This window comes from Oncorhynchus clarkii, chromosome 26 (genome assembly GCF_045791955.1).
Source record: "Oncorhynchus clarkii lewisi isolate Uvic-CL-2024 chromosome 26, UVic_Ocla_1.0, whole genome shotgun sequence".
In the NCBI taxonomy this organism is placed as follows: domain Eukaryota; kingdom Metazoa; phylum Chordata; class Actinopteri; order Salmoniformes; family Salmonidae; genus Oncorhynchus; species Oncorhynchus clarkii.
The window spans coordinates 42,347,230-42,362,229 of NC_092172.1; the positions used below are offsets into that span (position 1 = coordinate 42,347,230).

Consider the following 15,000-nt stretch of genomic DNA (forward strand, 5'->3'; position numbering starts at 1 on the left):
CAACACACACACACACACAATACACACACACACAATACACACACACACACACACACAATACACACACACACAATACACACACACACAATACACACACACACAATACACACATTCTTTATGGTTTAATGTCACTGATTGGCCAGAGAGTCTCCTCCCCTGATGTCTCTGGTCTGACTACTGGAAGTCCAATAAGGAGAATGAAACTCCTCAGTGTTTTGTCTGTCCAGACAAAGTGGTGTTTAATATCAATTCAATTCAAGGGGCTTTATTGTCAGGGGAAACATGTGTTAACATTGCCAAAGCAAGTGAGGTAGATAATATACAAAAGTGAAATAAACAATAGAAATTAACAGTAAACATTACACTCACAGAAGTTCCAAAAGAATAAAGACATTTCAAATGTCATATTATATATATACAGTGTTGTAACGATGTACAAATAGTTAAAGTACAAAAGGGAAAATAAATCAACATAAATATGGGTTGTATTTACAATGGTGTTTGTTCTTCACTGGTTGCCCTTTTCTTGTGGCAACAGGTCACACATCTTGCTGCTGTGATGCACACTTTGGAATTTCACCCCAGTAGATATGGGAGTTTTTCAAAATTGGATTTGTTTTCGAATTCTTTGTGGATCTGTGTAATCTGAGGGAAATATGTACCTCTAATATGGTCATACATTGGGCAGGAGGTTAGGAAGTGCAGCTCAGTTTCCACCTCATTTTGTGGGCAGTGAGCACATAGCCTGTCTTCTCTTGAGAGCCATGTCTGCCTACGGCGGCCTTTCTCAATAGCAAGGCTATACTCACATGACCCTCCCAACCCTTCTCCCCCCCCCCGACCCCTCCAGGAGATCAAGTTGTCTCCGGTCGTGGTAATTTCCTGTATTACTAAATGATGAGAGTTACAAACCACACACCAGTCAGAGTTATACTTAAACTTCATCTTTTAATAATATGAGTTTCACCATAGCCTTGTGACTCTCAGATCAATTCAGTGTCTAAATGAATTCTGAGAGTGTCAACATAATGGCAACTGAGATCTTTTATAGCAAAGATCCACCCCTCTCAACTTACATGACAAACCACAGAGCTCAGAAACTCTTCACAAAGATCCTTTTACTTAAAAAAAGGAGTATCCCATAGCCAGATAGCATTAGCTAATAATTATCGTTCAGTTTGGTCTCTTAGACGAGGTTCTACTTCTCGTTCTTGGTACTTCATAGTACCAAAAACATTACCTCATCCAATGGCATATATCAGTTGTCAATTCTAGATACTCCCATCTCAAATACAGCCCCTCCTGGACAAGCTCACTGAGGGCAGTGAGCCTCTAGGTCATATACTAGGTCAAGATAAGTGCCACATCAGAGGGGACATACAATGGTTCCAGACACTGCCGTACTCCTCCCCCCCCAATGGGAAAAGGAGGGAGTGACTGGACATTGTGGAGCCCTTCACATGGTTTAGGAATAGTTACAGACACATTCAAATATGAAGACAATCCTGACCTCTCCCCACTCTGGGCTCCAAGTGACCAAGCCCTAGCTGAGAAGGGATACATGCAACTGCCAACACTATAGTCCAAAGGGAAACATTCTAATGACAAGTATCTCACAAGCATATTATGAAAATAAAACATCTTATCTATGTTACCCAACTAATTCTGATTCATCCCCAACAGTCTTCAGACCTGTTGTTGAATATCTCTCTGTCTACATTGACCCTCTCAAACCTTCTCCCCTCCGACCCCTCCAGGAGATCAAGTTGTCTCAGAAGTTAGCCAAGAAGTACTCTTCCATCCCTCAGATGTGGTCCAAGTGTCTGCTGTGCCACTGCTACGGCCTGTGGTTCATCTGTCTGCCGTCCTACGTCAAGGTGTGCCACTCCAAGGTGCGGGCGCTGCGCACCGCCTACGACGTCCTCAGGAAGATGCAGGACAAGAAACTACAGCCTCCCGACGAGGTACGGTGGTAGTTTATCCCCTAGTCTCTCTCTCTCACTTTCTGTCTGTCTCTGTCTCTCTCTCTCTATCTCTCACTCTCTGTCTGTCTCTCTCTCTCTCTCTCTCTCTCTCTCTCTCTCTCTCTCTCTCTCTCTCTCTCTGTCTGTCTCACTCTCTTTGTCCCTCTCTCTCTCTGTCTCACTCTCTCTGTCCCTCTCTCTCTCTCTCTCTCTCTCTCTGTCTCTCTGTCTCTCTCTCTTTCTCTCTGTCTCTCTCTCTCTCTATTACAGTTATAGAATTGTGTATCTCTTCTGCTCTAGCTATGCTACATGGTGTTGTCATGGTAACATTTAGATAATAACTCTGTATCTACCTGCCTTCTATTCAAGGTGTGATGTTTTTTTATTTTATCTAACCCTGTTTCCTGTCCAGGTCTGTTACAGGGTCTTGATGCAGCTGTGTGGTCAGTACGGCCGGACAACCCTGTCTAACCCTAACCCTGTTTCCTGACCAGGTGTGTTACAGGGTCTTGATGCAGCTGTGTGGTCAGTACGGCCAGCCAGTCCTGTCTAACCCTAACCCTGTTTCCTGACCAGGTGTGTTACAGGGTCTTGATGCAGCTGTGTGGTCAGTACGGCCGGACAACCCTGTCTAACCCTAACCCTGTTTCCTGTCCAGGTCTGTTACAGGGTCTTGATGCAGCTGTGTGGTCAGTACGGCCGGACAACCCTGTCTAACCCCAACCCTGTTTCCTGTCCAGGTGTGTTACAGGGTCTTGATGCAGCTGTGTGGTCAGTACGGCCAGCCAGTCCTGTCTAACCCTAACCCTGTTTCCTGTCCAGGTGTGTTACAGGGTATTGATGCAGCTGTGTGGTCAGTACGGCCAGCCAGTCCTGTCTAACCCTAACCCTGTTTCCTGTCCAGGTGTGTTACAGGGTATTGATGCAGCTGTGTGGTCAGTACGGCCAGCCAGTCCTGTCTAACCCTAACCCTGTTTCCTGTCCAGGTGTGTTACAGGGTCTTGATGCAGCTGTGTGGTCAGTACGGCCGGACAACCCTGTCTAACCCTAACCCTGTTTCCTGACCAGGTGTGTTACAGGGTCTTGATGCAGCTGTGTGGTCAGTACGGCCAGCCAGTCCTGTCTAACCCTAACCCTGTTTCCTGTCCAGGTCTGTTACAGGGTCTTGATGCAGCTGTGTGGTCAGTACGGCCGGACAACCCTGTCTAACCCTAACCCTGTTTCCTGACCAGGTGTGTTACAGGGTCTTGATGCAGCTGTGTGGTCAGTACGGCCGGACAACCCTGTCTAACCCTAACCCTGTTTCCTGACCAGGTGTGTTACAGGGTCTTGATGCAGCTGTGTGGTCAGTACGGCCAGCCAGTCCTGTCTAACCCTAACCCTGTTTCCTGTCCAGGTCTGTTACAGGGTCTTGATGCAGCTGTGTGGTCAGTACGGCCAGCCAGTCCTGGCGGTCAGAGTTCTGTTTGAGATGAAGAAGGCTGGAGTCCAACCTAACGCCATCACCTACGGCTACTACAACAAGGTACGGTTCCTGCAGCTGACTTTTTCTTATGGCAGCGCAATGTGCCAAATGGTGACATGTCTATGACATATTTATCTGTCCTGTGTGGAACCTGCAAAGATGCTGGAGAGGGGGTTTAGTTGAGTCTTATAGCTAAAGCTATCTAGTACACATCTAGCTTAGTGGTTAGAGCGTCGGGCCAGTAACCAAAAGGTTGCTTGATCGAATCCCCGAGCTGACAAGGTAAAAATATATTTTAATGTACCTACCGCCGTCCCCTGAGGACTGGGTTGAGAAACCCTGTTTCACCAACACTAGAACAAGATATTATAATGTACCTTCCTGTCAGGTGGTATTACTGGTGGTAATACTCAGTGTCTTCCTGTCAGGTTGTACAGCACCTTCCTGTCAGTTTGTCAGTACCTTCCTGTCAGGTTGAACAGTGTCTTCCTGTCAGGTTGTACAGTGTCTTCCTGTCAGGTTGTCAGTGTCTTCCTGTCAGGTTGTACAGTGTCTTCCTGTCAGGTTGTACAGTGTCTTCCTGTCAGGTTGTCAGTGTCTTCCTGTCAGGTTGTACAGTGTCTTCCTGTCAGGTTGTACAGTGTCTTCCTGTCAGGTTGTACAGTGTCTTCCTGTCAGGTTGTCAGTACCTTCCTGTCAGGTTGTCAGTGTCTTCCTGTCAGGTTGTACAGTATCTTCCTGCCAGGTTGTCAGTTCCTTCCTGTCAGGTTGTACAGTGTCTTCCTGTCAGGTTGTCAGTACCTTCCTGTCAGGTTGTCAGTTCCTTCCTGTCAGGTTGTACAGTACCTTCCTGTCAGGTTGTACAGTGTCTTCCTGTCAGGTTGTACAGTGTCTTCCTGTCAGGTTGTACAGTGTCTTCCTGTCAGGTTGTACAGTGTCTTCCTGTCAGGTTGTACAGTTCCTTCCTGTCAGGTTGTCAGTACCTTCCTGTCAGGTTGTACAGTACCTTCCTGTCAGGTTGTACAGTGTCTTCCTGTCAGGTTGTACAGTTCCTTCCTGTCAGGTTGTACAGTTCCTTCCTGTCAGGTTGTACAGTTCCTTCCTGTCAGGTTGTACAGTTCCTTCCTGTCAGGTTGTCAGTATCTTCCTGTCAGGTTGTCAGTACCTTCCTGTCAGGTTGTAGAGTTCCTTCCTGTCAGGTTGTACAGTGTCTTCCTGTAGCAAGGCTTTCCAGGAACTGTCACTACCTTTTTAAATCCTTCTACAATACCTATCAGTCAGTAATGTCACTGTAGTTACCTCATCAAGGTTACAGTGTCTGCATCCCAAAGTACACCCTATGCCCTTTATATAGCACTCCTTTTGACCAGGGCCTGTAGGACTCAGATTAAACGTAGTGCACTGTATAGGGAATAGGGCCCCATTTAGGAGTCATCCAGTATGTTCTGAGTCCGCTGGCTCACAGGTCAGGAAGCAGACACAGTTTTAGGTCTCCACGGTTGCAGCCTGCGGCACCAGACACTATAATCACACAGGACATTACAACGAGCTGTGAGGCTGTCAGCCTGTCAGCCTGTCAGCAGACCTGGGCCGCATCCCAAATACCACCCCATTCTCTTTATAGTCCACTTCTTTTCACCAGAGTCTATAGAGCATCCCATAGGGCTCTGGTCTAAAGTAGTGCACTACTACTACTGCACTATATAGGGAATAGGATGGCATTTGGGATGCGGGCTCTGGTAACCCGGGCAGTAAATGAACGCCTGACCAGTGATGTTTACAGTAAAGGAAGGTTATCTCTGAGCAGGATGGATCCGTGTTGAAGGTTACAGCACCGCTGTCCTGTACTATCTGTTCCCCTGTGGCACTCTGTTAGCCTCCCAAATGGCATCATATTCCCTATTGGCCCTGGTCTAATGCAGTGCACTATATAGGGAATAGGGTGCCATTTTGGATGCTGATAATCTGGGAGTAATAGAGGGAGTTATTTTAGCCTGGTCTGTCGGTGAGGAAGGTATATTAGCCTGGTCTGTCGGTTAGGAAGGTATATTAGCCTGGGGTATTACCACCAGTATTACCACCAGTATTACCACCAGTATTACCACCGGTATTACCAGGAGTATTACCAGCAGTATTACCACTAGTATTACCACCAGTGTTATCACCAGTATTACCAGGAGTATTACCACTAGTATTACCACCAGTATTACCAGGAGTATTACCAGCAGTATTACCACTAGTATTACCACCAGTATTACTACCAGTATTACCACCAGTATTACCAGGAGTATTACCACCAGTATTACCAGGAGTATTACCACCGGGCATTACCACCAGTATTACCACCATTATTACCACGAGTATTACCACCAGTATTACCACCAGTATTACCAGGAGTATTACCACCAGTATCACCACCAGTATCACCACCAGTATTACCACCAGTATTACCACCAGTATTACCAGGAGTATTACCACCAGGCATTACCACCAGTATTACCACCAGTATTACCACCAGTATTACCACGAGTATTACCACCAGTATTACCAGGAGTATTACCACCAGTATTACCATGAGTATTACCACCAGTATTACCAGGAGTATTACCACCAGTATTACCAGGAGTATTACCACTAGTATTACCACCAGTATCACCACCAGTATCACCACCAGTATCACCACCGGTATTACCAACAGTATTACCTTCAGTATTACCAGGAGTATTACCACCAGTATTACCAGGAGTATTATCTTCAGTATTACCATCAGTATTACCACCAGTATCACCACCAGTATTACCAGGAGTATCACCACCAGTATCACCACCAGTATTACCACCAGTATTACCACCAGTATCACCACCAGTATTACCAGGAGTATTACCACCAGTATTACCACCAGTATCACCACCAGTATCACCACCTGTATTACCACGAGTTTTACCACCAGTGTTACTAGGAGTTTTACCACCAGCGTTACTAGGAGTTTTACCAGGAGTATTACCAGGAGTTTTACCAGGAGTATAACCAGGAGTTTTACCACCAGTGTTACTAGGAGTTTTACAAGGAGTATTACCAGGAGTTTTACAAGGAGTATTGCCAGGAGTTTTACAAGGAGTATTACCAGGAGTTTTACCAGGAGTATTACCAGGAGTTTTACCACCAGTGTTACTAGGAGATTTACCAGCAGTGTTACTAGGAGTTTTACCATCAGTGTTACTAGGAGTTTTACCACCAGTGTTACTGGGAGTTTTACCACCAGTGTTATTAGGAGTTTTACCACCAGTGTTACTAGGAGTTTTACCACCAGTGTTACCAGGAGATTTACCACCAGTGTTACTAGGAGTTTTACCACCAGTGTTACCAGGAGTTTTACCACCAGTGTTACTAGGAGTTTTATCACCAGTGTTACTAGGAGTTTTACCACCAGTGTTACTAGGAGTTTTACCACCAGTGTTACTAGGAGTTTTACCACCAGTGTTACCAGGAGATTTACCACCAGTGTTACTAGGAGTTTTACCACCAGTGTTACCAGGAGTTTTACCACCAGTGTTACCAGGAGTTTTACCACCAGTGTTACCAGGAGTTTTACCACCAGTGTTACCAGGAGTTTTACCACCAGTGTTACTAGGATGGACTGCAACGAAGGCTACTGTCATTTATTGCTTTTGTTGTTGGCCTGCTGTTTGGAACTACAATGACTTTCTGTCTGTATATTTGTCGGTGTGTCTGTATGTGTGTGTGAGTGTGTGTTTAAGTAAGGACGTGTAGCCAATATCGGTGAGTTCATAATTATGCTTATTTTTCCCTCCACTCCTCTTCCTCCTCCCCCTTTCCTCCTCCTCTTCTCCAATTCCCCCCCCCCCCTCCTCTCCCTCTCCTCCCCCTCTCCTCCCCCTCCTCTCCTCCTCTCCCCCTCTCCTCCCCCTCCTCTCCTACTCCTCCTCCCCCCCTCCTCCCCCTTTCCTCCTCTCCCCCTCATCCCTCTCCTCTCCTCCTCTTCCAGGCGGTGTTAGAGTCTACCTGGCCCTCCAGTACCAGAGGAGGTTACTTCATGTGGATGAAGCTGAGGAACGTGGTTATGGGTGTGGCTCAGTTCAGACAGGCGCTACGCAAACAGCAGCCTCCACCCACTCAGAGCCCTCTGTCAGGTAACCATGACGATGCACCGCGCTCCTTCTCTCAGAGTGCCGGGGTTAGGCTGTGATTGTAAAGTGCTGTGAACTTAACACTCTGTGATGTTATTGTGAGGTTGCTGATTTGTCTGACAAGACAAGACAGCTGTGCATGCTTCTTTATGAAATGTGTTGGTTTGGATCTGATGCTACGCGTCAGTGTAATAGTGGATGTGTCTGAAAGAACAATGTGAGAGAGGTGTCTGTCGTTTCTAACACATATTACATACATACCGCCATACATCATTCATCACATTAGAACAGATTCAGTAGAACCCTTCAGATCACAATACATGAAATATACACTGCCCCTGCACACCCTTTGAGGTGTGGTGCTGTCTGGTGCTGTGTGGTGCTGTGTGGTGCTGTCTGGTTCTGTCTGGTGCTGTGTGGTTCTGTCTGGTGCTGTGTGGTGCTGTGTGGTGCTGTGTGGTTCTGTCTGGTGCTGTGTGGTTCTGTCTGGTGCTGTGTGGTTATGTGTGGTTCTGTGTGGTTCTGTCTGGTGCTGTATGGTGCTGTGTGGTTCTGTCTGGTGCTGTGTGGTTCTGTGTGGTTCTGTCTGGTGCTGTGTGGTGCTGTCTGGTTCTGTCTGGTGCTGTGTGGTGCTGTCTGGTTCTGTCTGGTGCTGTCTGGTGCTGTCTGGTGCTGTGTGCTTCTGTGTGGTGCTGTCTGGTGCTGTCTGGTTCTGTCTGGTGCTGTCTGGTGCTGTGTGGTTCTGTCTGGTGCTGTGTGGTGCTGTGTGGTTCTGTCTGGTGCTGTGTGGTGCTGTGCTGGCTACTCTTGCCCTCCACCTGGGCCACACCCACCACACAGGGAAGGCAGTCGCGGGAGCTGCCACTCAAGTCCCTAGCCTTTTACAATCATCTCTGTCTGGTTTCGGTCACTGTTTTATTTACTGCATTTTATACATTTTAATAAAAACTCCACTTTGTCCATGACTGCCAACAGAGGCTCATCTTATGGTGCTGTCTGGTGCTGTGTGCTTCTGTCTGGTGCTGTGTGGTTCTGTCTGGTGCTGTGTGGTTCTGTCTGGTGCTGTGTGGTTCTGTCTGGTTCTGTCTGCTGTGTGGTTCTGTCTGGTGCTGTGTGGTGCGGTGTGGTGCTGTGTGGTGCTATGTGGTTCTGCGTGGTTCTATGTGGTGCTGTCTGGTTCTATCTGGTGCTGTGTGGTGCTGTCTGGTGCTGTCTGGTACTGTGTGGTGCTGTCTGATGTTGTGTGGTGCTGTCTGGTGTTGTGTGGTGCTGTCTGGTGTTGTGTGGTGCTGTCTGGTGTTGTGTGGTGCTGTCTGGTGCTGTGTGGTGTTGTGTGGTGCTGTCTGGTGTTGTCTGGTGTTGTGTGGTGCTGTGTGGTGCTGTGTGGTGTTGTGTGGTGCTGTGTGGTGCTGTCTGGTGCTGTGTGGTGCTGTCTGGTGCTGTGTGGTGCTGTCTGGTGTTGTGTGGTGCTGTCTGGTGTTGTCTTGTGTTGTGTTTTGCTGTCTGGTGCTGTGTGGTGCTGTCTGGTGTTGTGTGGTGCTGTCTGGTGTTGTCTGGTGTTGTGTGGTGCTGTGTGGTGCTGTGTGGTGCTGTCTGGCAAAACTTAGAACTCAAAAGTTCCTCAATCTTCTCTCCATGTGCAGTGAACTTGTACTGTATTGTGTTGTATTGTGTTGTATTGTACTGTATTGTGTTGTATTGTACTGTATTGTGTTGTATTGTACTGTATTGTGTTGTATTGTACTGTATTGTGTTGTATTGTACTGTATTGTGTTGTATTGTACTGTATTGTGTTGTATTGTACTGTACTGTATTGTGTTGTGTTGTATTGTATTGTACTGGCACCAGCACCTCCAGTAAAACACTGTAGTCCTCTAGTGACCTATAAAACACTGTAGTCCTCTAGTGACCTGTAGTCCTCTAGTGACCTATAAAACACTCTAGTCCTCTAGTGACCTGTAAAACACTGTAGTCCTCTAGTGACCTATAAAACACTGTAGTCCTCTAGTAACCTATAAAACACTCTAGTAACCTATAAAACACTGTAGTCCTCTAGTGACCTATAAAACACTGTAGTCCTCTAGTAACCTATAAAACACTGTAGTCCTCTAGTGACCTATAAAACACTGTAGTCCTCTAGTGACCTATAAAACACTGTAGTCCTCTAGTGACCTATAAAACACTGTAGTCCTCTAGTGACCTATAAAACACTGTAGTCCTCTAGTGACCTATAAAACACTGTAGTCCTCTAGTGACCTATAAAACACTGTAGTCCTCTAGTAACCTATAAAACACTGTAGTCCTCTAGTGACCTATAAAACACTGTAGTCCTCTAGTGACCTATAAAACACTGTAGTCCTCTAGTGACCTATAAAACACTGTAGTCCTCTAGTGACCTATAAAACACTGTAGTCCTCTAGTGACCTGTAGTCCTCTAGTGACCTATAAAACACTCTAGTCCTCTAGTGACCTGTAAAACACTGTAGTCCTCTAGTGACCTATAAAACACTGTAGTCCTCTAGTAACCTATAAAACACTCTAGTAACCTATAAAACACTGTAGTCCTCTAGTGACCTATAAAACACTGTAGTCCTCTAGTAACCTATAAAACACTGTAGTCCTCTAGTGACCTATAAAACACTGTAGTCCTCTAGTGACCTATAAAACACTGTAGTCCTCTAGTGACCTATAAAACACTGTAGTCCTCTAGTGACCTATAAAACACTGTAGTCCTCTAGTGACCTATAAAACACTGTAGTCCTCTAGTGACCTATAAAACACTGTAGTCCTCTAGTAACCTATAAAACACTGTAGTCCTCTAGTGACCTATAAAACACTGTAGTCCTCTAGTGACCTATAAAACACTGTAGTCCTCTAGTGACCTATAAAACACTGTAGTCCTCTAGTGACCTATAAAACACTGTAGTCCTCTAGTGACCTATAAAACACTGTAGTCCTCTAGTGACCTATAAAACACTGTAGTCCTCTAGTGACCTGTAAAACACTGTAGTCCTCTAGTGACCTATAAAACACTGTAGTCCTCTAGTGACCTATAAAACACTGTAGTCCTCTAGTGACCTATAAAACACTCTAGTGACCTATAAAACACTGTAGTCCTCTAGGGACCTATAAAACACTGTAGTCCTCTAGTGACCTATAAAACACTGTAGTCCTCTAGTGACCTATAAAACACTGTAGTCCTCTAGTGACCTATAAAACACTCTAGTGACCTATAAAACACTGTAGTCCTCTAGTGACCTATAAAACACTGTAGTCCTCTAGTGACCTATAAAACACTGTAGTCCTCTAGTAACCTATAAAACACTGTAGTCCTCTAGTGACCTATAAAACACTGTAGTCCTCTAGTGACCTATAAAACACTGTAGTCCTCTAGGGACCTATAAAACCCTGTTGCTTCAATTCACTGTGGCCCACTAGGATCTGGGTTAAAGATGTCTTGACACACACACACTGTACAGTCCATAATATTTAAGTTGGTCTAAAGCCAGACGGACCCATTTTGTGTTGACATCCAGGCCGTGGATCACTCCTTGCTGCGCTGCACAGACACCTTTAGAGGAGTTCACTCACTTCACACACATCCCTCACATCCTTTCACACATCCCTCACATCCTTTCACACATCCCTCACATCCTTTCACACATCCCTCACATCCTTTTGGTTTTCACAGAAAGTTCACAGACAAATTGATTTAGGCTACATATTCCTCGCTGAAGAACCATTACAGAAAAAGTAATTCACCCCTTAATAATACTGACTCCCCATCCCGCATGCGTGATCATCGCCTTACACTAGTTAGCATAACGCAACGGACATAAATATCCCTAGAAAATATTACTATTCATGAAATCACAAATGAAATATATTGAGACACAGCTTAGCCTTTTGTTAATCACCCTGTCATCTCAGATTTTCAAATATGCTTTACAGCCAAAGCTAGACAAGCATTTGTGTAAGTTTATCGATAGCCTAGCATTGCATTTTGTCCAGCTAGCAGCAGGTAACTTGGTCACGGAAATCAGAAAAGCAATCAAATTAAATCGTTTACCTTTGATGAGCTTCGGATGTTTTCACTCACGAGACTCCCAGTTAGATAGCAAATGTTCCTTTTTTCCAAAAATATTATTTTTGTATTTTTTAAATTATGAAAATACTGTCACAACAGGTTTTAACACCTTGTTTTTGAGGAGCCAAAATGGTGTCCAAGTTTCTCTTAATGCCTTGTTGTCTTTGGAGCAGATGGCAGCGACCTGGACGCTGTGAGTCACGGCAGCCTGGATAGCTCTGCCGACACGAACACGGCCGAGCAGGGCCCCTACGCCCCTGACTCCATCAAAGTAGACCCCACTGACGATAGGCGTAGCACAGGTACACCTCAAAATGGCTGCCGACTAGGCCATCTTACTACGCCTTTTCTCAGTCTGACACGTCCTTTTTTTCTCCTCTCTCATTGGTTCCACACGGCCTCCCTCCACCGCCTCCCACCTCTCTCATTGGTTCCACACGGCCTCCCTCTACCTCCTCCCTGCTCTCTCCCTCTTCCTTTCTCTGCCTGCTCCTTACATCCTTCCTTACATCCTTCCTTTCTTCCTCTCTTCTTTCATGGCTTGTTGTCTCCGTGTTTTTCCTCCTTCACTATGGTTGCTCTGCTGTCTCCTTACCTACCTGCCCACTCCGTCCGTCCCTACCTGCCTGTGCCTGTGCTGTGTGTGCCCGTGCATGCAGTCAGCCGCGGGGACTGGGGCGGTGTGGGGTCGGACACCCGGTCGGGTCACTCACACTGGGGGGGTTCTGACCTCCACTCCCCCCACCACTCAGGTAAATCTATGAACTCTCTTTCTTTCACTATACCTCTCCCTGATACGCTGCCCCTTTCTCAGTGTCTCTCTACCTCAATCTCTGTTTCCCCCTCTACCCCTCTCTCTCCGGCTATCTTTCTCTTTGGCTCGCTCTATATCTAGTTCTATCTCTATGTCTAGTTCTGTCTCTGTCTCTATATCTAGTTCTGTCTCTATATCTAGTTCTGTCTCTATATCTAGTTCTGTCTCTCCTTCTCTCTCTCTCTGTCCACTCTTCACCTCCTCTACTGTGTCGTCTCTAGTTCTGTCTCTCCTTCTCTCTCTCTGTCCACTCTTCACCTCCTCTACTGTGTCGTCTCTAGTTCTGTCTCTCCTCTCTCTCTCTGTCCACTCTTCACCTCCTCTACTGTGTCGTCTCTAGTTCTGTCTCTCCTTCTCTCTCTCTCTGTCCACTCTTCACCTCCTCTACTGTGTCGTCTCTAGTTCTGTCTCTCCTTCTCTCTCTCTGTCCACTCTTCACCTCCTCTACTGTGTCGTCTCTAGTTCTGTCTCTCCTTCTATCTCTCTCTGTCCACTCTTCACCTCCTCTACTGTGTCGTCTCTAGTTCTGTCTCTCCTTCTCTCTCTCTGTCCACTCTTCACCTCCTCTACTGTGTCGTCTCTAGTTCTGTCTCTCCTTCTCTCTCTCTCTGTCCACTCTTCACCTCCTCTACTGTGTCGTCTCTAGTTCTGTCTCTCCTTCTCTCTCTCTCTGTCCACTCTTCACCTCCTCTACTGTGTCGTCTCTAGTTCTGTCTCTCCTTCTCTCACTCTCTGTCCACTCTTCACCTCCTCTACTGTGTCGTCTCTAGTTCTGTCTCTGTCTCTATATCTAGTTCTGTCTCTATATCTAGTTCTGTCTCTATATCTAGTTCTGTCTCTCCTTCTCTCTCTCTCTGTCCACTCTTCACCTCCTCTACTGTGTCGTCTCTAGTTCTGTCTCTCCTTCTCTCTCTCTGTCCACTCTTCACCTCCTCTACTGTGTCGTCTCTAGTTCTGTCTCTCCTTCTCTCTCTCTCTGTCCACTCTTCACCTCCTCTACTGTGTCGTCTCTAGTTCTGTCTCTCCTTCTCTCTCTCTCTGTCCACTCTTCACCTCCTCTACTGTGTCGTCTCTAGTTCTGTCTCTCCTTCTCTCTCTCTGTCCACTCTTCACCTCCTCTACTGTGTCGTCTCTAGTTCTGTCTCTCCTTCTATCTCTCTCTGTCCACTCTTCACCTCCTCTACTGTGTCGTCTCTAGTTCTGTCTCTCCTTCTCTCTCTCTGTCCACTCTTCACCTCCTCTACTGTGTCGTCTCTAGTTCTGTCTCTCCTTCTCTCTCTCTCTGTCCACTCTTCACCTCCTCTAGTGTGTCGTCTCTAGTTCTGTCTCTCCTTCTCTCTCTCTCTGTCCACTCTTCACCTCCTCTACTGTGTCGTCTCTAGTTCTGTCTCTCCTTCTCTCACTCTCTGTCCACTCTTCACCTCCTCTACTGTGTCGTCTCTGTGGCCTCTTCGTCTGAACTCCTCCTTTTTACTCATCTGTCTCTTTTTTTTAGGTTTTCCTCTCCTTCACTTTGAAAGCCACAGTTAACAATGTAGCAATGTAGCAATTACAGAACAACTTCCAAGGATGAAGGACTTTCATTTGGATTATAATGAATGGTTTTAGATCAGGGGTGTCAAACTCATTTTGGTCTTCGCCGATGTCTGGAGGGGTTGCAATTAAAATTGGTATAAAAAAAAATGTCCTCAACATTTACCAGAAAATAGTCCCATATCCATCGCTGGCCATTGAATGGGTTCGCTGGCCAGTCTGTATGTTTGACACTCCTGGTTTAGATAATACAGATGACTACACTCCAGATGTCTTTGAAAGCAGAGGTTCTGTGTTGTAGTTCCGTAGGGCAGTCTTGAGGGTTGAGTGTAGTGTCTTGTTGTTAAGGTAGTTAGGTTGTCATCTTATCGTAGAGAGAGACAGACAGAGAGAGAGAGATACATAGAGATGTACACTGTACACAATTTCATGAGCTGAAATAAAAGATCCCAGAAATGTTCCATAGGCACCAAAAGCTTATTTCTCTGACTAAACAGCGTAGTCATTACACAGGTGCACCTTGTGCTGGGGACAATAAAAGGCCACTCTAAAATGTGCCGTTTTGTCACTCAAACCAATGCCACAGATGTCTCAAGTTGAGGGAGAATGCAATTGGCATGCAGACTGCAAGAATGTCCACCAGAGCTGTTGCCAGAGAATTGAATGTTCATTTCTCTACCATAAGCCACCTCCAACGTCATTTTAGACAATTTGTCAGTTCCGTCCAACCGGCCTTTCAACCGCAGACCACGTGTATGGTGTTGTGTGGGCGAGCGGTTTGCTGATGTCAACGTTGTGAACAGAGTTCCCTCCATGGTGGAGGTGCGGTTATGGTATGGGGCAGGCTTAAGCTACGGAAAACTAACACAATTTGTATGCACAGAAATACCGTGAGGAGATCCTGAGGCCCATTGTGAGGCAAACGTTTTTTTTTCTGGAATCTGTGACCAGCAGATGCATATCTGTATTCCCAGTCATGTGAAAACCGA

General features: G+C 46.2%; 1 protein-coding gene across 1 annotated transcript in view; it reads left to right on the top strand.

The window, feature by feature from the left end:
* LOC139384475 (C-myc promoter-binding protein-like) overlaps window positions 1–15,000 on the top strand; it is a 133,697-nt gene that overhangs the window by 93,999 nt on the left and 24,698 nt on the right. Inside the window, exons 17-21 of the mRNA XM_071129260.1 lie at window positions 1,758–1,964; window positions 3,361–3,489; window positions 7,436–7,580; window positions 11,838–11,966; window positions 12,324–12,416. Of these exons, the coding sequence (XP_070985361.1) occupies window positions 1,758–1,964; window positions 3,361–3,489; window positions 7,436–7,580; window positions 11,838–11,966; window positions 12,324–12,416 (703 nt within the window). The remainder of the gene's footprint in view (window positions 1–1,757; window positions 1,965–3,360; window positions 3,490–7,435; window positions 7,581–11,837; window positions 11,967–12,323; window positions 12,417–15,000) is intronic.